Source organism: Hyla sarda, chromosome 6, assembly GCF_029499605.1.
Source record: "Hyla sarda isolate aHylSar1 chromosome 6, aHylSar1.hap1, whole genome shotgun sequence".
NCBI lineage: Eukaryota > Metazoa > Chordata > Amphibia > Anura > Hylidae > Hyla > Hyla sarda.
Window position 1 is genome coordinate 66,352,128 of NC_079194.1, and position 22,619 is coordinate 66,374,746.

Here is a 22,619-nt window from a genome sequence, read left to right on the forward strand (position 1 = left end):
TGACAATGTTCATAGCAGTTCATTGATAGAATGCATTCCTGTGTGTTCTGGTTCAGATCTCAGGATGATCATCTTCTACAATATGAGATGTGTAATGGTCAATACACAAGGCAGGAATTCTGCCTCAAATGACAGCCCAATAGACTTCTATAGGATTCAGCACTCCCATTCACACTTCTGAATTTCCACTTGCGGAATTCCGCAAGCAGAAATTCAGAAGTGTGAATGGGAGTGCGGAATCCCATAGAAGTCTATTGGGCTTTAATTTGAGGCAGAAATCCGCAAGCGGAAATTCTGCCGTGTGCCTAGGCCCTTGGGGGGGGGGGATTTATTCATCAAAAACTGTCCAGAGGAAAAGTTGCCCAGTTGCCCATAGCAACCAATCAGCTCGCTCCTTTTATTTTTAAAGGAAAACCTTATACACTGGGTTATAGTATGGGTGAACAGGAGTCCAACGAGGGGTCAATTACTTAAAGGAGTACTCCGGTGCACACTTTTTTCATGTTATCCCGTCCGGGCTGCAAAATAAAAGAAAACGCACTTTATCTTACCTGCCAACGAGCCCCCGGAGCTCCGGTACAGGTGTTCGGTCCCCGGGCTGTATTCTTCTTACTTCCGGTTAGCCCGGCACATCACACAGAGCTTCAGCCTATCACTGGCCGAGGCGGGACATCGCTGCGGCCAGTGATAGGCTGAAGCTCCGTGCGACGTGCCGGGCTAACCGGAAGTAAGAAGAATACAGCCCGGGGACCGAACACCTGTACTGGAGCTCCGGGGGCTCGTTGGCAGGTAAGATAAAGTGCGTTTTCTTTTATTTTGCAGCCCGGACGGGATAACATGAAAAAAGTGTGCACCGGAGTACTCCTTTAAATATGTCCAGTAGGTCCTGAGATATGTCCCCCAGAAGATCCTCTGCTGAATTCAGTGACTCGTGCAGTGGGGTGGGGCTTTACAGTAGGCGGAGCTTAGTGACTCCACTTCAATAGGATGTGGAGTCACAAACAATGAATATGTAAATTAAGCCTTTGAAGCCCCACTCCCTGTGAAGCCCCATCCCCCACTGGGTGATCCACTGAATTCAGCAGTGGATCATCTGGGGGACATATCTGGACATATTTAGTTTGTGACCCCTTGTTGGACTCCTGTTCACCCACACTATAAGCCAGTTTATAAGGTTTAGTGTGGGTGAACGGGCTGATAGTTTTCCTTTAACAAGGCCTCTTCAAAATGAAAGAAGCAATCAAATTGGTTGCTATGGGTAACTGGACAACTTTTCCTTTGCACAGGTTTTGATAAATATCCCTCTTAGTGTCTATCTAAGTAAGGCGCTATCAATATTTGTAAGTTTGTGCTCATGTTAGTAAAATCTGCGTCTGGTTATTTTCAGCACAACATTTCTGCACCCAACCTTGTGCCCGCCTGTTACTTTTGTGAAGTAACTCCATGCCTTAGATGGAATATGCACAATAACTATATAACATTTTTGTCTAAAACCTCTTTAAAGGGGGTATTCCTATAATGCGTAAGTATGTCACAGCACATTGCCAAGATATGCTATAACTTTATGATCTGTGAGGGTCTTTGTTCTTGGACCTTCTTGGTCCTGATGCCCTTTATCTATCTGCTGAGGATACCATTTTAGTTAATACAGCCACCTTTACTCCCCTAAACAGGGGCAGGATCACTGTCATGCATGGAAAACTTAATAGAGGATGCAGTACTATATCAATCATATGGCCCCTTCAGTCTCAGAATCTCTGGGACCGCCCATGATCATAAAATTGTGACATAGCCTTGCAGAATGCTATAGATATATAATATTTTTATTGTAAATGTGGTTTTCCCAGAAAAATCTATTGATGGTCTATCATTAGAAAATACATCCAAAACCCGGGATCTTCCAATGATCAGCCATGAGAATGAGACATGCTCCAGTGAGTGCTGTGGTTTCTTTGTTGGGTTTACAGGCAGAATGGTGGTTTGCACTATTGCCTTTCAGTGCTGTGGTCCTAGGTTCAAATCCCACCAAGAAAAATCTGAGAAGGATTTTGTATGTTCTCACATTGTTTGGGTTTTCTTCCGCACTTCAAATACATACTAATAAGTGAATTTAGATTGTGAGAATTTATAAGTGGGCAGGGAGTGACGTAACAGAACTTTGGAATATGCTGGTACTATAAAAATGAAAAATTATTATTACATATATGTGTAGCTGTTGCTACTTTGGCTAGGCCCCATTTCAGTAAATAGGGTTTAAAGCGGGCCTGTCATAAAGTCAAAAGTTTTGATTGATTAGGGTCTCAGAGCTGAGATCCCCACTGATCAGAAGAACAAGTTTACTTCCCTACTCTCAGTGATTTCTGTCTCGCTGCCACTAAAGGTTGCTGAGAGCTACCACGTGTTCCTCCCTGCTCGTTCTCCCGATTGGTGGGGGTCTCAGAACAAGACCCTGAGCAATAAAAAATGTTGACATGTGTCTAAAAAGTTTTTAGAAGTGACAGGTACACTTTAAATGGAACCTGTCATCACTTCCATGCTGACCAAAACGAGTCATTGGTAAGATCCCTGGTAGCTTCTCCAGGGATTGATAGGTCTTTCTCTATAAACAGGGAAAGATATATCAGTCAAGGCTGTGGGTGCAGACAAAAGCCATTGGAGAATGCCAAAGAGCCGTGCCCCTTTATTCTGCTTATCCTGTTGTTCACACATGTATTCCATAAATGTATTTTTCAGAAAACCCTGTTAAAGTAACCATTTGTATATGAGGATGCTATAGTATGTCATAGTCATAACTTCATACAATATGTTCCATTTTGTTTGTAAATATGCTCACTTGTATAAACTGCACCTTTGTAGTATAAAATCTGTCACAACAAAAAAATTATATAGATTAAATTAATTTTTTGACTATAATTCTTAGTCTACTATATCAATGTTACCTAAATATAGTCAATGTACCTTGGAGTATTTTTGGGATTGCACTGAAAAACCAAATGCTGGAGACAATGGGTGTAACTTGATAACTATATCTTAAATAACTTCATGAAGTATAACCCCCTATTGTATCCAGCACCACTGATCAGAGGTGTAATTGCTGCCTTCATCTACTACCTTCAGACACTAAACAATAACATTTACATATCTGATTGTACAAATGTGAGCAAAACCGGCATACTACATAACACCAAAGGTAAAAATGTATCATTGCATTTTATAGCATTTTGTAGAAGACTTACTCCTCGCTCCCATTGGGTTCCGGAATTTGCATTCTAATTAGAATAAAACGTTTATGCTGTAATGTTGTGCTATATAGCACATTAGTACTTAGCAGCTATATTTCCTTCTTTATCATCATTTCTTCAGGGCACAGTAAAAAACACCATGATTTATGTTATGGATATGAATTTGCAAGAGATTGTCAATAATTCTATTACGTTGCTTAAGAGACTGATCAACAGATGGGATGTCCCTAAACGTATTCCCACCCCAAAGCAATACAATCTGATTGTATGCAAGGGAGTCACAAAAAAGAACATCAATGTTAACCATAAACAGGGTCATTACCTCTCCTCCACCAAAGGTTTGTATTGCCACATAAAGATACCTTTTATAATACAAACTTTCAAGAAGTCCCAAGCAAGAGTAAAAATAAAATATATATATATATATAAATAAATAAAATAATATATATATGTATTATATACTATATGTGATAGCCCGAGAGGCCGGTTACAGTACAGCGGTTCTTCCACTTCAGAGCCTGAGAGCTCAGCCAACGTTACCTCTCATCTCTCCAGTTGCATTGCTTGGCTGGCTCACACAGTGAGGTAATGTAGTGTTTCCTGCTGGTCTGTTTGGGAGCCGTAAGGCTATTCCCCCCCATAACAGAGGAAATCATCCTTCAGGAAACTGACCTGCCACCCACCCAAAAAACGAAACACACAAACATAAAAAAAAATCTCATCTGTTTCTTCGACTATTATTGCCAAAATCCACATTTCCTGAGACACTACTGGTAGGGATCCCTCTTTCCGCAGCCGGTAATTTTGTGGTACTGCTACAGCTCTCTTTGTTTTCTGAGGGAGCAGAAGTTTGGTAAAAATCCATCACCCATGATGGCATGGAAAGGAAGCCCTGTGGATCGACTGCGTAAAATTGCTTTGCTCCTCTTACCCTAGAGGAAGCAACAGACAGACTATTTACGCTGCTGCATTTTTTCATTACACCACCAGGTGGTGTTAAGGAGGGAGGTGGTGAAAAGAGGGATGTGAGGGATAAACTACTAAAAGTCTCTGAGGGCTCACTTGTTCCTCTTAGGCTTCCTCCAGCCCCCTCTTCATCTGAAGGGTCCATAGAGTCATGAAGAGTACATCCAGGACTCGTGCTACCGCCACTGCTATGGCTCCGCTGATGCCTGCGAACTTTTTGAAGTGCAAAGTTAGGACGGTTGCTTCTCCTCTGTACCAAGGAAATTGAAGAGATGGGAAGGGTGGTACGATGTGATGTAGGAACTACACGGAGGTCAGGAAGGTCCAAGGTGCATTGGGGAGAGTCACTTAGATTTAAACTATCCTCAAGAGTTGTCTGTAGGCTGTCTTCAGAGGTTGGGCTTCCACTTTCCATGGATGAATTGCTTTCTGTTGTCTGAGATAACAGTAATATCATCAATTTACTGACATCACACTGTACATTCATTCAAGCACAATTCTTTATTTTAGAACAAAACTTACCTGCCTAAGAAGTGAGCAGTTGACATCAGGTGAATGTAGCGTTGCCCAAGACTCTGGAGGAGAAAGTTTAGGGAGACTTTTCTTGAGTGCTTGATCCTCTGTGTCAGTATCTGCGGTAGGTATAGATGGATGGAAGAACTTAGCAGGGGCTGGCAAAAGGGGAATCAATGAGTCTGTCGGACATGGCTGAGAAGTAACTGGAGGAATGGCAAAAATTGGGAATAGAAAAGGGAGAAAACATACGGTTACTATAAAGAACATGACACGTTCATTTCTTAGTTTACAATCAAAATGAATGCAAAGTTATATTATTATTGATATAAATTATTAGTAAATAGAACAGGTTTTCACTTTCATGACAAAAATTTTAATTATGACATAGCACTGAGAATATGTATACAACAAGGTGTACGATAGCCATGTTGTAATAACGCATCAACATCTTCAACATATTTGACCATGTTCTCACAAAAATTATAAAAAATGTGAATTGATTTACAAATGGGAATTCCTTTATAAACATGCACTGCATTTTGGTGGGTAATCCTATTGCAGATGGAAGAAATGTATATATGATCACATCTGTCTATTGACTCTTGCATTTGGTAGAAATGAAAAAAGAACGTTCTACATTGCGGCATAGAAGGGGAGGTAAGATAACACCAGTCTTTACTGAAATCTCTTCTAAACTGCTAACTCATTGGGTAATTTTATTCTGCCTATTCAGGTGGAACAGGTGGCAGTGCCCTCCTTGTAGCTCGGTAAGCTGTGGATTTGTGTTCGCTTCTCCTGAATTACCGAACTGCCATTTGGAGAAAGTGACGATGCTAAGCAAGCTATTCAACCTTTTATTCTATGAGTGGGTATAAGTATAAGGAATGATTAGCTTTGCCTTAGGTTGGCAAATAAATAGCTAAAATGTCAAAATAAACTGTGGCACCTAACAAGAGACTATACAAGAAAGGTCCCAGAGAGCGGCATGGAGCAGAGTAAAAGTCCTCAAGCGACCATCTTCATCCATTGGACCACTGCGATTGTGCATATGGACTTCATGTCTACATGAACAAAAAAAGATCCCTGAGGAATGTTTCTAACACCTTGTAGAATTAAAGAGGTATTATGGCGTTATACATCTTATCCCCTATCCAAAGGATAGAGGATAAGATGTGTGATCACAGGGGTCCTGCCATTGGGGACCCTCGCAATCTCCGGTGCGGCACCCTAGTCATCCGTGCATTCGGCTCTGTGCCGGATGACTGGCGACTATAGTCACCATGACCCCTCCATTCATGTCTATGGGAGGAGGCGTGATGGCTATGTAGTAGCCATCACGCCCCCTCCCATAGACATGAATGGAAGGGGTGTGGCGTGACATCACTAGGGTGTGTGGCCGTGATGTCACGTCTCCGAGGCAGCGCCCGGCTCAGAATGCCGTGGGCTGCACAGAGATTGCGGGGGTCCCCAGTGGCGGAACCCCTGTGTTCATACATCTTATCCCCTATCCTTTGGATAGGGGATAAGATATATAAAGCCAGAATACCCCTTTAAATGCCATGAAGAGTAAAGGCAAAAGGTCCAACCCGGTACTGGCAAGATGCACCTTATAAAGTGGCCAGTGAGTGTAGAATATCTAAAAGCTTTATTAAGAACTTCATTATATATATATCTGTAATTTTTTTCGGTTTGTAGTCTCAGTGTTGAAAGAAAAAAAATCCTATTACAAATAACCCAATTTATTCTGGAAATAAACCATTGTGTTTCAGTGACTGCAGTGTATTCATTTAGAATCCCAGAGAAAAAGCCTGAAAGGATGAAACCCGAGTTATTGTATGTTTGGTGGACAAAATGCTAGAACATTACGTTTGTAGAGAAACATTGTTATCTAAAGGTCAGTGCCACTCTACACCAATTGTGTTAGTTCTACAATTTGCCTGAAACGAGCCGTCAGGACTTTTTTTTCCCCATAGAAATGATGTAGAAACCAGCATTTAAAAATGGTATTTTCTTCTAAAAGAAACATTCACCTGGGTTGCTTTCTTCTTTCAGCCAGCTCTCCCACGACTCGGCTGTGGTCAGAGAGACTTTGTCAATCTCACACAAGTAGTGATCAGGTATAGGGGAACCGGGAATACTAGCAAGGGGGAACAGGTTTTCCCCAAATACTCCAATCCCTAAAGAATCTGGGCTGTCTTGGCCTTCCTGTTAAGAAAACACAAAAAAATGAGACTTCAGGATGACACATTATATTCTAGAGGCTTGTCAATAGTTAAACAGCATATGATCACAAATGCGATTTCTTTCTTTCTTCTTTTTTTATCCCATTGCACTCCATATATTATATTTTTTAACAATATCAGGTGGTTTTTCCTTGAGAGAGTAGAATACACCCCATTATGAAGCAGTAGTAATGGCCTCCGTCTACAGGACCATTACTGCACAGCAGGTCACTGGAAATGATGAGAAGACCATTGGAAACACAATGGGCTTCCTGTACTGTGTTTCCCCCTTTTTTTCCCTTTTCATAGTGAATTGTTATTTATTTAGATATTTTATCCTCATATGCATGAATGTTTTTAAACATGTCGTAAAACGTTGGTGGTTTTCATTTGTTTAACAATTTCAAAAATCACTTGGATTGTGAAAAAAATTTAAACCACTTTAAAGGGGTATTCCAGCCAAAGACATCTTATCCCCTATCCAAAGGATAGGGGATAAGATGTCTGATTTCGGGGGGCCCGCCGCTAGGATTCCCTACGATCTCCGTGCAGCACCTGCATTCTAGTTTCCAGTCTCGGAAACCTCTGTGTTTTAGAGACAGGAGATGTGACATCATGCCACGCCCCCTTGTGATGTCATACCATGCCCCCTCATGACATCATGCCACACCCCGATAAGGTAACACACAGTGGGCTAAGCAGGGTAATAACTCACGATTTTGAAGCTCGTTTCAGAAGTTTTCAGAGGCTTTTTATTTTCATTACTTCTTACAAAGTGGAGCAAAGCTGGTAAACGGACAAATAGGAGCTATGATCTTACATCTGCTCGACACCTTGGAGGAGTCCAAGACCAAGTAATGAAAATAAAAAGCCTCTGAAAACTTCTGAAACGAGCGTTATTACCCTGCTGGGTCTCTAAAAATTATGGACATTGCTTAAATACATAGGCCCTCATTTACTATTGCAAACCCGACATGTTTTGTCGGGTTGTGCGCCAGATTCTGTCGCATTGCTCCATAAATTCTGTCCGCGCCAGATTTTGCTCCAGAATTTGCGCCAGAATTGAAAAATCCCTGACTAACTCTTCATTTTGCTAAGAAAACCCGGGGGCATGGTCTCCGAAAAGGGGCGTGCTCCCGACATTTTCACAAAAACCCAACATATTTACTAAGGTTTCCACATAAAATGTGGTGGATTTGAGATGAGGAAAACCCGACAAATTAGAGCATGTGTAAAAAAAAAAAAGCAAAGTGTAGGGAAAGTGGAAAATTTGGGAAAGCTTAGTAAATACGGTGGAAAATAAATTGTAGGTAATTAAAACCCACAAAGAAACCTATACTCCACTCTTAGTAAATCAGGGCCATTGTCTTAGCCCACTGTGTGTTACCTTAGGCCTCTTTCACACTATAAAATAGTTCTGTTTAGGAACTTCCGTCACAAGTTATACAGTTATACTTCTGACGTTATACAGTGACGGGACATCGTGGCGGAAAAATTACTGCATGCAGTAATTTTTCCACCACGATGTCCCGTCACTGTATAATGTCCGTAATTAATTATGGGCATATTTGGGTGCAAACGGCCAGTTACAAAACCCCATAGGCTGCAATGCGATTTAGTCACGACCGTCAGGGGTTTTGTAACGGCCGATTTTCCCCGATATAGTGACGGAACTTGTGACGGAAGTTCCTAAACGGAACTATTTCATAGTGTGAAAGAGGCCTTATCCTGGTCTAAAGGGAGGAGTGGAGCTCCTACACGATACTGTGTGAATTCAGGCAGACTTTGCTACTACGTGTGTTTTATAATTATGCCACACCCCTCCATTGATGTATATGGGAGGGCGTGTGACGATCTGTATTTGGTATCCTCACAGAGACACACAGTCAATAGCTGTAGGGACAAAAATATACACATTTTGTAAACCAATGTATATTACAACTATACATATAGGCCCATATTTATCAATCAACCTGAAACTCTACTTGTCTGGAACCAAAATAACCAATCACAGCTCAACTTTCACGTTACAGGAGCTCGTTAAGATTTAATAGCTGAACTGTGGTTGCTGTGGGAAAAAAAACAGACAATTAGGGTTTCTGGCTGATTAATGTTATTTTCTACATTATATAAAATGTTTTAGCTAATGACAGGTACATTTTAAGTACATACAGCTCCTTCAACTGTATAATATATTCGCAGCTGACATGCTCGTGACTCCCTTATTAACTCTTTATCTTCAAACTAATAACGTACAGCTGTGTCCTCCCAACACTGTGACCCACATTTACTAAGGCTGCTGTACTAGAATTTTGTTCTTAAATGCACCAGAATTGTCTCACATGGCAATTAGGAAACATTTGTTAAGCAAAGTGTCTCAAAAAGAGCATAAACTGTACCTCACAACAAGGGAAAAGTGTATCAGAAAATAGGAGTAGTATGCGCAAAAAGAGGTTTGGCCTAAAATTTTGCGCACTGTTTTGGTTTAGGGTAAGTCAATAAAGGTTGATCTAAACTAAGTGTAAACTTAGACATAGGAAGTCTACAGATGGGCCAAGTTGGTCAATTAGCCTTGGCACTGTGAGCTAAGAATTAGACAGTATTCTGGGCCAATGTGTCCCTTCAGGTGTCAATGATATTATGTTTATCTCAACAAAAAACAACAAATGTTTACACAAACAACTAATTAAATGCTCCTTTATTGTTAAGCGTTTTTTTTTTCAAATCTAAAATTGATGGAATATTGAATAAAAGATTATTAATTTACATTTTAGGAAATGTTATTTTATGAAAAAGGTATTGTGAACATATTGGGGGACATTTATCAAAGCATTTAGTAGTTTTTTTCTTGCTTAAAATTGTCTCAAAAACGTCGCACGTGCGACTACGCTCTTTTTTCTGCGACTTTTTGCATGTTCAGTGTCCTAAGCAATTCAGTGTCCTAAGCAAAAAATAAAAATCTTGCTTACCAAAGAAAAAAGGGATTTTTGACTTGCAGTGGTCAGAGATTTATCAAGTGCGAAAATCGCAAAAAAGTCGCATCGCATGAAAAAAACCTACTAAATTTACTCCAGCTCAGACATGGAGCAGAAAAAGCCACTAACAAAGCAAAGCAAAAAAAAAAAAGAAAAAGTGCTTAAGTGAAAGAAATGTATCAACAGGCTGAAAGCAGTTGATAAATAAGTCGCACATAAGCAAAAAAATAGTAAGAAAAAAATAACTAAAAAAAGGAATACATAAGCAAACATTGATAAATGTCCCCCATTGGGTGTATGCACCATAGGTCTCCATTCACCCGATGCAGTCCAAAAGGGTGTCCTTTTAACCCCGGTTGAGGTGGAATGCATAGGCATATCTTTTTTGATAACCACAGTAGACTGTGGCTTCCTATCCAAAAAGTTATCACGAAAAAGTGGTAGTGGTTTTTATTAGTTGACCAACTACTTTTCTGAAAAGGTAATAGACAATACATTTGACAAGAGACAATACATACATTTTATCAAACAAATGAGATGCTGAAGAATAATGGACTGACCACCCTGAAAGTGTTTAGGGCTATTAGATTTTCACAAGCAGAAAATCCAGCCATATGTTTAGAGTGAACTCTGAACTGTGTACCTGAAGCAAAGGAAAATAGCCTTGTAGATTTATTTGTATCTTGCTTAAAAAGGTTTCTTATTAAGCTGAAATGTTGCTATGTCAACTGTGGATGAATATGTGTTCAGACGGTGGATGCTGTCCACTTCTTTTCATTTAGATTGAATAAAATAGATAAATGATTAACCTGATCTATGGACTTCGGATCCTGAGTATGAGAAACAAATCATAGAACATAGAATCAAGTTACCTAAATGGTCACTGTCATCTCAACCTGCTTCCCTCCATTTCATGGCCTATGTGATCTGTAACATATTTATAATTCACTTAATTTACCAAAAATGACTAATTGTCCCAGAAAAAAAAAACATCTCTAATGTCTTGGACACCATGTTTCTCACTTCTCTGAAATCTACCGTTCACTGCCTGTTGTTAAGGTAAATCCATCTCTAGTAACAGAGACAGCAAGATAGAATCCAGAAAGTGGGGGTTGGGCTTAGCTACAGCTATGTGCAAGAGGTAGAGAGTGTGCTGTGTACCTGCAATCTAGTCCAGTTAGTGCACTACAAATCCCAGCCAGCATTGTCATTGCAGAATGAGCACACAACAGCTATCACATTACAAGCAGAGCAAAGCAAGGAGCTGTGGGCTGACATCAGACAGTGACCTTCTGTCACTTGCATTACTGTGTTTAGTTGGTGCACTACAAATCCCAGCAGAATCACCACAGAACAAGCCCATAAAAGCTATCACATTACAATACTTAGCAAGCTGAGCAAAGCAGTGGGCTGACCTATAGTTTAACATAAATATGCATTAAAAGCATTAAAGTGTCATGTAATTTAGAACAACTTATGACATGTTGCACAGACATGTCAAATGTTGAGATTGAACCAAGTCTCAGTTCTGAGACCTGAGGCAATTGTAAGTTACAGCCGGGAGAAGTATGTGGCAGCGCATGCCTCACTCTCTGGCTGTCAATCAAATCCAACCTTTTTACTGTACAAGTCTTTGGAGTGAAAGCATTAGATTTTGCGGCAGCTGGGAAGTGCCACGTACTCCACCTGGCTGTAATCTATGATCACACTCGGTCTTAGAACTGAGACCTGGTGCAATCTCAACTTTTAACATGCCTGGGCAACATGTCAAAAGTTGTTCTAAATGACCATAATGCTTTGAGTTCAATTATAGCACTTTGCTATATTTAGGGGATCTTTTTTATAATTTGATTCAGCATTTTAGCACTTACTATTTAAATAAATGTCCTGTATGTCTTGTAAAACAATGAATGCGATTTTGCCTTTTGGCACAGTTACGGAAAAAAAAAAATGCTGTGGTTGATGTGGCCACATCTGTTAGGAAACCATGTGTTCTTATGAGTAAGCTGCATTTTCACAGCAGTAAGAAGATATATGTCAAAATGGCAAATGTCAAAATCCCCAGAAACCTTCTCAACAGCCAGAGCTTACGCTATGGGAACTGCTGCGCATTCTGTGGGCCGGACAAATATCTAGTTCACTGGGACAAACATCGGTGAATGTCTGACTTTAGGGAAATAAGGACAAAGCAGTGTAAGCAGTTTATGGTTTAGACTTTAAGCAGTTTAAGTCTTAGTGAATACAAGAACCATGGTAAGCCACATTCGCGGTTAATCTTTTCACTGCCAGAGGGTAGCAGAATATATGTGATCACCAATGCTAGAGGTTTCTTGGGGTTTCTCGCTGCTCATGATGAGTTCATGATAATAACGCTTTGTCCTGATTTCATCTACATTGGTTTCCTGGTTATAAATTAAAGACAACCTGACACTGTTCTGTCTTTTTCCACACTGTTTTTAGAAACTTTGTCATTTCAACTACATAAAAAATATGCAAGATAAACCTTTGTATTTTCGCAAGAAAGAGTGGGTCTCTGAGACTCAAAAGACCTGGAGGGAGATTTATCAAAACCTGCCCAGAGGAAAAGTTGCTGAGTTGCCCATAGGAACCAATCATCTCGCTTCTTTCATTTTTAAGAGGCCTTTTTTTTTTTTTTTTTAAATGAAAGAAGAAATCTTATTGGTTGCAATGGGAAACTCAGCAACTTTTCCGTTAGACAGGTTTTGATAAACCTCCCCCCTGGCATGCAGCCTTCTTGTCCCCTGCAACATTTTTGCATTATAATAATTTTATGGTTATTTCCTTGTCTTTATTGACTGAGCATGCACTAGAGAAGAAACTTGGGAGGATGAAAAGCAACTAGGCAGTGGGGCAGGCAATGGTTAAGTTTTTAGGGAGGTCACATTGCCAGGAGGGGTTAGGAATGGATTTTAGGTCAGGGCAAAGGTGAGAGGGGCCATTCCATAATTGTGCAGGAGAAAATTTGCCTGTCTGTCCTATTTTATTATTCCTAACAAAAGGGGGTCAGCGGCAGGGGTAAGAGGGGCATGTAATGGCACTCCAGAGATTAAATAATAATTTGAAAAGGTTAAGAAGGAAAATGTCTCCCTAATTTGGCAGGAAAATATTATTTTGGAGGGCTTGGATGAAATCTTTAATGAAATCCAGCTTGTGAAAGTGTAATCCGAGTAGGTAAAGTTCCCTGGAAAGGTTTTAATCTCTTAAAATGGTGTCTTTGGGTCAGTTGGTATAAAGCTAAGAATACAGTAAATGACCATACAGGTTGAGCTGCCTTGTAATTTTACATTTTTCGTGCATTCTTATGGGGGAGATACGCTTTACAGCAACTGCCATGGACATAAGCGACAAAAGTCTGAATCCTCTTCACATTTGTGGGAGAATTTTCTAGACATACACTGTGACCCATGCAGAGATTTCACTATTATTTCACAATATAAGTAGTAACCTTTTGAATAAAAAAAATAAAATATCTTTAACATAAAAACTTTATTTGTGCAAACGTTTTTTTTTCTGATGACACAATCCCTTTAAAGTGTTCCTGTCACTTGGAAAAACGCTGGACATGTCACAGAGACCCCACTGCTGAGATCCCACTGATCATTATGAGTAGAGGGGAGAAACACCTGGTTATGTGTTTCAATCCCGGTTCGCTGCGATCTCCATTCATTTACACTAGACAAGCTCCTTTATAATTAATTCTATATGCTTATCAGCCCATAGTCAGCATACTACTCGCGGTGCATTTAATCTTTTTTAGTAAAAGATTTTTTACAGCTTTGTATTGTGAAAAAAAAAGTCAAAAAGTGGCATTTCCTAAATTCTTAAAAATTATAGATATATATGTATGAAAGCTGATTAATCAGCTGTATTTGTGGGAAGGGCAACTATTCTCTCTTAAGTGCCGCAGGATCTCAGAGCTTACACGTGATGTTCATCGTAGTGTTCATCATTCATCTTATTTTATACTTATCCTTTCTCAGGGTTATACCCCCATTAGAAATATTTACCATGGCAACTATGGCACAAATCAAGCCGCTTCACTCCATGCATAGGGTAACGTTCGCTTGGTTCTCTACGCTTGTTTGCCGTGAACAAATACTCTATGCTAACTACACACACACACACACACAAATACAGTACATAACACACAACACAAACAATACACATGCACTTCAGTGTACACATTGCCCACACAAATTTTGCAACTTTTCAAGGGTTTCGTTTTTATGCAGTGCACTTTACAGTTAAATTAACATTTAACATGTTTTACTAATTCTGTGGGTCGATACGATTAAAATGATACCCATGTTTACATGCTTTAATATTATTGTACTACTTTAAAACAAAAATCTTACTTTTTAAACAAAATTAATATGTGCCCTATTCTAACCCCTCTAACTCTCTTATTTTTCCATATTCAGGGCTCATTTTTTGCACCGTGATCTGTAGATTTAATTGGTATGACTTTTGCATTTATGTGACTTCTTAATCACTTTTTATTTCAATTTTCTGGAATGTGATGGGACAAAAAAAGCAGCAATTTCTGTCTTTTTTTTACGTTTACGCCGTTAACTGTTAGTTCAGACAATTACACACAGACTGATACCAAATATGTTTATTAATTTTTATTAATTAGGACTTACATTTTTACGTTCTTAAGGGGTTAATCTCCTTCTCGATTTTGACCAAAAAAAGGTTGGGATTAGATGAGCAAACTTCCCAAAATTCGTTCCAGGAGGTTTCACTGCAAATTGGTTTTTAATTGAATTTAGATCAATGGCCAATTTGGATTTAGTGGTAGACATGCTGGGCCAGGTTCAGAGCAAGGATAGCAACTGTATTAGCCTGTGTCCTTGCTCCTGACTGTACTTAGTGGCAAGGCATACATTGAATATCTTGCCAATCAGTTAACGTTTGCTGGCTTCGCTGCAGAGAACCAGCATAGCAAATGCACTCAAGTTTTGGTATATTCAGACACTTCTTAAAGCATGAGCCACAAAAGTTTCAGAAATCCCCATATATCATGATGGTTACTAGAAATACAGTGTCTTCATTCTTGGACAACATTACACTTAGAAATGAATGCTAAAAGTAAAAAGGAAATAAACATGTCTGTAGGATTTTTAGTATATAGAAATCAAGCAGAGAACACAGGACATCATCTCCTTCTTATCTCTTCTATTTTCTTTTGGATATATTGTCAGTGCGGTATAGCAGACAGGCGGCTTTAAATAGCCACTGTCACCAACCTTTTCTTTCTTTTTATATGTTGTAGTACTTATGTACTACAACATATCTCTAATAGTTTCATAATATATATATATATATATATATATATATATATATATATATATATATAAAGCAAAGGAGCAACAGCACTCTAAAATCCGAAAGATATAAAAGGGAAGGTGCAGGCAACCTGTAAAAGGATCAAGTCCAACGATCCATCCAAATATAAAAAAGAAAGATCAGGGCAGCACTCCAATAACGTGAAAAAAGGTTAAATTTATTCCATCAAAACAATGTGCAAAACAGCAGCAACGTTTCGATCCTCTCCAGGATCTTTTTCAAACTATATATATATATTTTTTTTTATAGTTTATTTTACATTTGAAAACCGGCCACTAGGAGTCTACCTCCTAGTAGCCGGCTGCAGCCTGTCGTGATGTCACGACTGAATTAGGACCGATGCCAGCCGAGCAATCAGTCCTAATTCAGACAATCAGACAGGCGGGAGCAAGCGCTGAGAACACAGAGGATGCGGCATTGGCTCTCACTCTGGCCCCGCCTCCCTTCATACACGCGGCCCTGATGCTAAGTCCTGCACTCCATTCGTGCACTTGGGTATGTCTTTTTTGGGGTGGAGGGAGGGTGTTGCACGGCGGGGTTTGGCGGAGCGAGTTGCAAATTGGGTAGCAAGTTGCGGGGTTCGTGGTAGCGGGTTGCGGGGTAGCAGGTTGAGCGGTCGAAACAAAGATATTGTTTTCAACACAGGGTGCCTCCAGTTGTTTCACCATTACAACTCCCAGCATGCCCTGAGATTGTCAGGGCAAGCTGGGAGTTGTAGTGGTGAAACAGCTGGAGGCACCTTGTATAGATGAGCTAAGGGTGGAAGTCGGCCCCCTGCAGACATCAGTGTCGTTGCACCTGCGGGGGAAGTCTGCCTGATAAGTGAGCACACTACCAGGTAGACAAAAAGCCATTTCTAAGATAGTAAAAAAAAAAATAAAATTTAAGTCCGGGAGGGGATTAGGGATAGATGGGCAATAGGCATATACTCTTTAACCCCTTAAGGACCAGGCCATTTTACACTTTAGGACCAGAGCGTTTTTTGCACATCTGACCACTCTCACTTTAAACATTAATAACTCTGGAATGCTTTTAGTTATCAATCTGATTCCGAGATAGTTTTTTCGTGACATATTCTACTTTAACATAGTGGTAACATTTGATGAAAAATTTGAAAATTTAGCATTTTTCTAACTTTGAAGCTTTCTGCTTGTAAGGAAAATGTATATTCAAAAATTTTTTTTTTTTATTCACATATACAATATGTCTACTTTATGTTTGCATCATAAAATTGACGTGTTTTTACTTTTGGAAGACACCAGAGCGCTTCAAAGTTCAGCAGCAATATTCCAATTTTTCACAAAATTTTGAACCACGCTTTTTTCAGAGGCCAACTCAGGTTTGAAGTGGATTTGAAGGGTCTTCCCATTAGAAATACCCCACAAGTGACCCCATTATAAAAACTACACCCCCCAAAGTATTCAAAATGACAATCAGTAAGTGTTTTAACCCTTTAGGTGTTTCACAGGAATAGCAGCAAAGTGAAGGAGAAAATTCACAATCTTTATTTTTTACACTAGCATGTTCTTGTAAACCCAATTTTTGAATTTTTACAAGGGGTAAAAGGAGAAAATGTATAATTATATTTGTAGCCCAATTTCTCTCGAGTAAGCACATACCTCATATGTCTATGTAAAGTGTTCGGCGGGCGCAGTAGAGGGCTCAGAAGCGAAGGAGCGACAAGGGGATTTTGGAGAGTACGTTTTTCAGAAATGGTTTTTGGGGGGCATGTTGCATTTAGGAAGCCCCTATGGTGCCAGAACAGCAAAAATAACCCACATGGAATACCATTTTGGAAACTAGACCCCTTGGGGAGCGTAACAAGGAATAAAGTGAGCCTTAATACCCCACACGGGTTTCACGACTTTTGCATATGTAAAAAAAATATTTTTTCCCCCTAAAATGTGTGTTTCCCTCCAAATTTCACATTTTTGCAAGGGTTAATAGCAGAAAATACCCCCCAAAATTTGTAAACCCATCTCTTCTGAGTATGGAGGTACCCCATAAGTGGACCTGAAGTGCACTACGGGCGAACTACAATGCTCAGAAGAGGAGGAGCACCATTGAGCTTTTGGAAAGAGAATTCATTTGGAATGATAGTCAGGGGCCATGTGCATTTACAAAGCCCCCCGTGGTGCCAGAACTGTGGACCCCCCCCCACATGTGACCCTATTTTGGAAACTACACCCCTCACAGAATTTAATAAGTGGTGCAGTGAGCATTTACACCCCACTGGCGTTTGACAGATCTTTGGAACAGTGGGCTGTGTAAATGGAAAATTAAATTTTTCATTTTCACGGATCACTGTTCCAAAAATCTGTCAGACACCTGTTGGGCGTAAATGCTCACTATACCACTTATTACATTACATGAGGGGTGTAGTTTCCAAAATGGGGTCACATATGGGGGGGGTCCATTGTTCTGGTACCATGGGGGCTTTGTAAACACAAGTGGCCTTCAATTCCGGACAAATTTTCTCTTCAAAATCCCAATGGCGCTCCTTCTCTTCTGAGCATTGTAATGCACCCATAGAGCATTTTACATCCACATATGGGGTATGCTCTTACTCAGAAGAAATTGGGTTACAAATTTTGGGGGGCATTTTTTTATTTTCCCTTGTGAAAAGGAAAAATTTAGGGTGACACCAGCATTTTAGTGAACAAAATTTTTTTCTTCATTTTCCCATCCAACTTTAATGAAAATTTGTCAAACACCTGTGGGGTGTTCAGGCTCACTATACCCCTTGTTACATTTTGTGAGGGGTGTCATTTCCAAAATGGGGTCACATCTGGGTATTTATTTTTTGGGGTTTATGTCAGAACCGCTGTAAAATCAGCCACCCCTGTGCAAATCACCAATTTAGGCCTCAAATGTACATGGTGCGCTCTCACTCCTGAGCCTTGTTGTGCGTCCGCAGAGCATTTTACGCCTACATATGGGGTATTTCCGTACTCAGGAGAAATTGCGTTACAAATTTTGGGGGTCTTTTTTTCCTTTTACCTCCCGTGAAAATAAAAAGTAAAGGACAACACCAGCATGTTAGTGTAAAAAAAAAATTTTTTTTACACTAACAGGCTAGTGTAGACCCCAACTTTTCTTTTTCATAAGGGGTAAAAGGAAAAAAAGCCCCCAAAATTAGTAGTGCAATTTCTCCCGAGTACGGCGATAAACCATATGTGGTACTAAACTGTTTCCTTGAAATACGACAGGGCTCTGAAGTGAGAGAGCGCTATGCACATTTGAGGACTAAATTAGGGATTGCACAGGGGTGGACATAGGGGTATTCTACGCCAGTGATTTCCAAACAGGGTACCTCCAGCTGTTGCTAAACTCCCAGCATGCCTGGACAGTTAGTGGCTGTCCGGAAATGCTGTGAGTTGATGATTTGTAACAGCTGGAGGCTCTGTTTTGGAAACACTGCCGTACAATACGTTTTTTTTTTTTTTTTTTAGGGGGACAGTGTAAGGGGTGTATATGTAGTGTTTTACCCTTTATTATGTGTTAGTGTAGTGTAGTGTTTTTAGGGTACGTTCACACTGGCGGGTTTACAGTGAATTTACCGCTAGGAGTTTGCGATTCGGTGAAAAATTTGCCGCAGCTCATACTTGAAGCAGAAAACTTACTGTAAACCCACCAGTGTGAATGTACCCTGTACGTTCACATGGGGGGGGGGGGGGCAAACCTCCAGCTGTTTCAAAACTACAACTCCCAGCATGTACTGACAGACCGTGCATGCTGGGAGTTGTACTTTTGCAACAGCTGGAGGCACACTGGTTGGAAAATCTTCAGTTAGGTTCTGTTACCTAACTCAGTATTTTCCAACCAGTGTGCCTCCAGCTGTTGCAAAACTTCAACTCCCAGCATGTACTGATCGCCGAAAGGCATGCTGAGAGTTGTAGTTTTGCAAGATCTGGAGGTGCACAGTATAGAGATCACTTTGCAGTGGTCTCAAACTGTAGACCTCCAGCTGTTGCAAAACTGTAACTCCCAGCAAGCCTGAACAGCTCTCTGGGCATGCTGGGAGTTGTAGTTTTGCAACATCTGGAGGGTTACAGTTTAGAGACCACTATAGTGGTCTCAGACTGTAGCCCTCCAGATGTTGCTAAGTAACTCACCAGCTTCCGTCGGATCCAGGGAGCTGCGTCGCGGTCCTCTTCTTCCGCCGATCGTCGCCCGCTGCCGCCGCTGATCGTCGCACGCTGCCGTCGCCAATGGGTAAGTGGATCTTCGGCGCCGGTGTGAGGTGGTTTTTTGCGCCCCCGTAGATCCATGCGTCCGCTCCTCCCCCAGCTCTCCGAACATTTCCGAAGCTAGAACTGGGGGAGGGCAGAGCAAGGGGAGGGAGGAGGTTCACGCCCCCTCCCTCATCTCCCCTCTCTGAGCTCGGCTGGACGCAGATCTCTACGGCACGCCCCCTCCCTGAGGACATAGATCTCCACGGCAAGTCCCCTCCCTCATCTCCCCGAGCTTAGGACGTGGAGCAGTGCTCCCAATGAGCTCTATGTGTAAAGGGGGACATACTGCACGGGCTAAAGGGGGACATACTGTACAGGCTAAAGGAGGACATACTGCATGGGCTAAAGAGCCCATGCAGTATGCCCCCCTTTACACATAGAGCTCATTGGGAGCACTGCTCTACGTCCTCAGGGAGGGGAGATGAGGGAGAGGACCTGCCGTGGAGATTTACGTACTCAGGGAGGGGAGATGATGCAGGGGACCTGCCGTGGAGATTTACGTCCTCAGCTCGGGGAGATGAGGGAGGGGACCTGCCGTGGAGATCTATGTCCTCAGGGAGGGGGCGTGCCAGGGAGATCTGCGTCCAGCCGAGCTCAGGGAGGGGGCGTGTACCTCCTTCCTCCCCTTGCCCCAGCTCTAGCTTCGCAAATGTTCGGAGAGCTGGGGGAGGAGCGGACGCATGGATCTACAGGGGCGCAAAAAACCACCTCACACCGATCCCTGTCGGTTTCTCCGTCCTGCCTCGCCTATTGTGGGTGGGCAGAACGGGGAAACCGAAAGTAAACCCCTCCGCCCCCGATCTGCTATTGGTGGTCGCGTCTAGACCACCAATAGCAGAGATGGAAGGGGTGGCAACCCTGCCACCTCACTCCTATCGCTACAGGGGGATCGTGGGTGTCTAGGACACCCGCGATCCCCCTTCTATTCCGGGTCACCGGGTCACCATAGACCCGGAATGACCCGGAATCGGCGCAAATCGCAAGTGTGAATTCACTTGCGATTTGCGCTGATCGCCGACATGGGGGGGTCTAATGACTCCCCTGGGCATTTGCGTGGGGTGCCTGCTGATAGATATCAGCAGTCACCCCGGCCCGGTCACCGCCCGGTGCGCGGCGGGGACCGAAATTCCCACGGGCGTACATGTACGCCCTTGGTCCTTAAGTACCAGGGTGCAAAGGCGTACCTGTACGCCCTTGGTCCTTAAGGGGTTAATTTTTTTTGTCTCCTACTGCAGACAGTGCAGAAAAATCTTAGTCTCTCCACAGGTTACATCTGATACATGGGGGACCTGACAGGTCGGGCAGTCAGGCACTGCCCGAGGGCCCAGGGTAGAGGGGGCCCGCTCACAGCAAGAGTTCTTCAAGATCAGGGAGCATGCAAGCTGGATTTATACAGACCTCCAGCATGCGTGATCCGCCCTGATCTTTTAACATCGAATGCAGGAAGAAAGCAAGGGGGGAGGGGGAGGGACATGTTTCTAGGGGCAGATAGGATGGAAGGGAGGGGGTATTTTATCTTTCTAGAGTGCAGAAACTTCTCCCCTTCAAGATCTGTGTTGGAGACAGCTTAAAGACCTGAGTCACATGACTCCATAGAGGTAGAAGAGAAGTAAGAGGTGCGTGTGTTGGTCTGTGTGTGGTCACTATTCTGCTGTTACACCATGTGTTAACCTACAATCACCTTCAAAGCTGCACTAATTATTCTGTTGTTACACCATGCCTTATCCTTCAGTCACCTCCAAAGCTGCACTCCCTATTCTGCTATTACATTGTGTCTTATCCTTCAGTCACCGCCATGAACTGTAATCACTATTTTGCTTTTGCATCAGCTCTTATGCTCTAGTCACCTCCAGAGATGTAGTCACTAGTGTCACGATGCCGGCTGGCAGGTAGTGGATCCTCTGTGCCAGAGAGGGATTGGCGTGGACCGTGCTAGTGGACCGGTTCTAAGCCACTACTGGTTTTCACCAGAGCCCGCCGCAAAGCGGGATGGTCTTGCTGCGGCGGTAGTGACCAGGTCGTATCCACTAGCAACGGCTCACCTCTCTGGCTGCTGAAGATAGGCGCGGTACAAGGGAGTAGGCAGAAGCAAGGTCGGACGTAGCAGAAGGTCGGGGCAGGCAGCAAGGATCGTAGTCAGGGGCAACGGCAGAAGGTCTGGAACACAGGCTAGGAACACACAAGGAACGCTTTCACTGGCACAATGGCAACAAGATCCGGCAAGGGAGTGCAGGGGAAGTGAGGTGATATAGGAAAGTGCACAGGTGAACACACTAATTGGAACCACTGCGCCAATCAGCGGCGCAGTGGCCCTTTAAATCGCAGAGACCCGGCGCGCGCGCGCCCTAGGGAGCGGGGCCGCGCGCGCCGGGACAGAACAGACGGAGAGCGAGTCAGGTACGGGAGCCGGGGTGCGCATCGCGAGCGGGCGCTACCCGCATCGCGAATCGCATCCCGGCTGGCAGCGGAATCGCAGCGCCCCGGGTCAGAGGATGTGACCGGAGCGCTGCAGCGGGGAGAGTGAAGCGAGCGCTCCGGGGAGGAGCGGGGACCCGGAGCGCTCGGCGTAACAGTACCCCCCCCCTTGGGTCTCCCCCTCTTCTTAGAGCCTGAGAACCTGAGGAGCAGACTTTTGTCTAGGATGTTGTCCTCAGGTTCCCAGGATCTCTCTTCAGGACCACAACCCTCCCAGTCCACTAAAAAAAAAGTTTTCCCTCTGACCTTTTTGGAAGCTAAGATCTCTTTGACAGAGAAGATGTCCGAGGAGCCGGAAACAGGAGTGGGAGGAACAGATTTGGGAGAAAAACGGTTGAGGATGAGTGGTTTGAGAAGAGAGACGTGAAAGGCATTAGGGATACGAAGAGAAGGAGGAAGAAGAAGTTTATAAGAGACAGGATTAATTTGACACAAAATTTTGAAAGGACCAAGATAGCGTGGTCCCAACTTGTAGCTAGGGACACGGAAGCGGACATATTTAGCGGAGAGCCATACCTTGTCTCCAGGGGAAAAAACGGGAGGAGCTCTTCTTTTCTTATCCGCGAACTTCTTCATGCGTGATGAAGCCTGTAAGAGAGAATTTTGGGTCTCTCTCCA

The 22,619-nt window shown here is 42.5% G+C and overlaps 1 protein-coding gene across 2 annotated transcripts in view; it reads right to left on the minus strand.

Annotated features, from left to right (window-relative positions):
* Positions 1-850: 850 nt before the first annotated feature.
* CACNA1I (calcium voltage-gated channel subunit alpha1 I) overlaps positions 851-22,619 on the minus strand; it is a 721,300-nt gene continuing 699,531 nt past the window's right edge. For both annotated transcript variants that reach the window (XM_056524026.1, XM_056524025.1), the window contains exons 36-38: positions 6,755-6,929; positions 4,731-4,927; positions 851-4,644 (exon numbers count right to left, since the gene is read on the minus strand). In XM_056524026.1, coding sequence (XP_056380001.1) covers positions 3,961-4,644; positions 4,731-4,927; positions 6,755-6,929 — 1,056 coding nt within the window. In that variant the 3' untranslated portion in view covers positions 851-3,960. The remainder of the gene's footprint in view (positions 4,645-4,730; positions 4,928-6,754; positions 6,930-22,619) is intronic.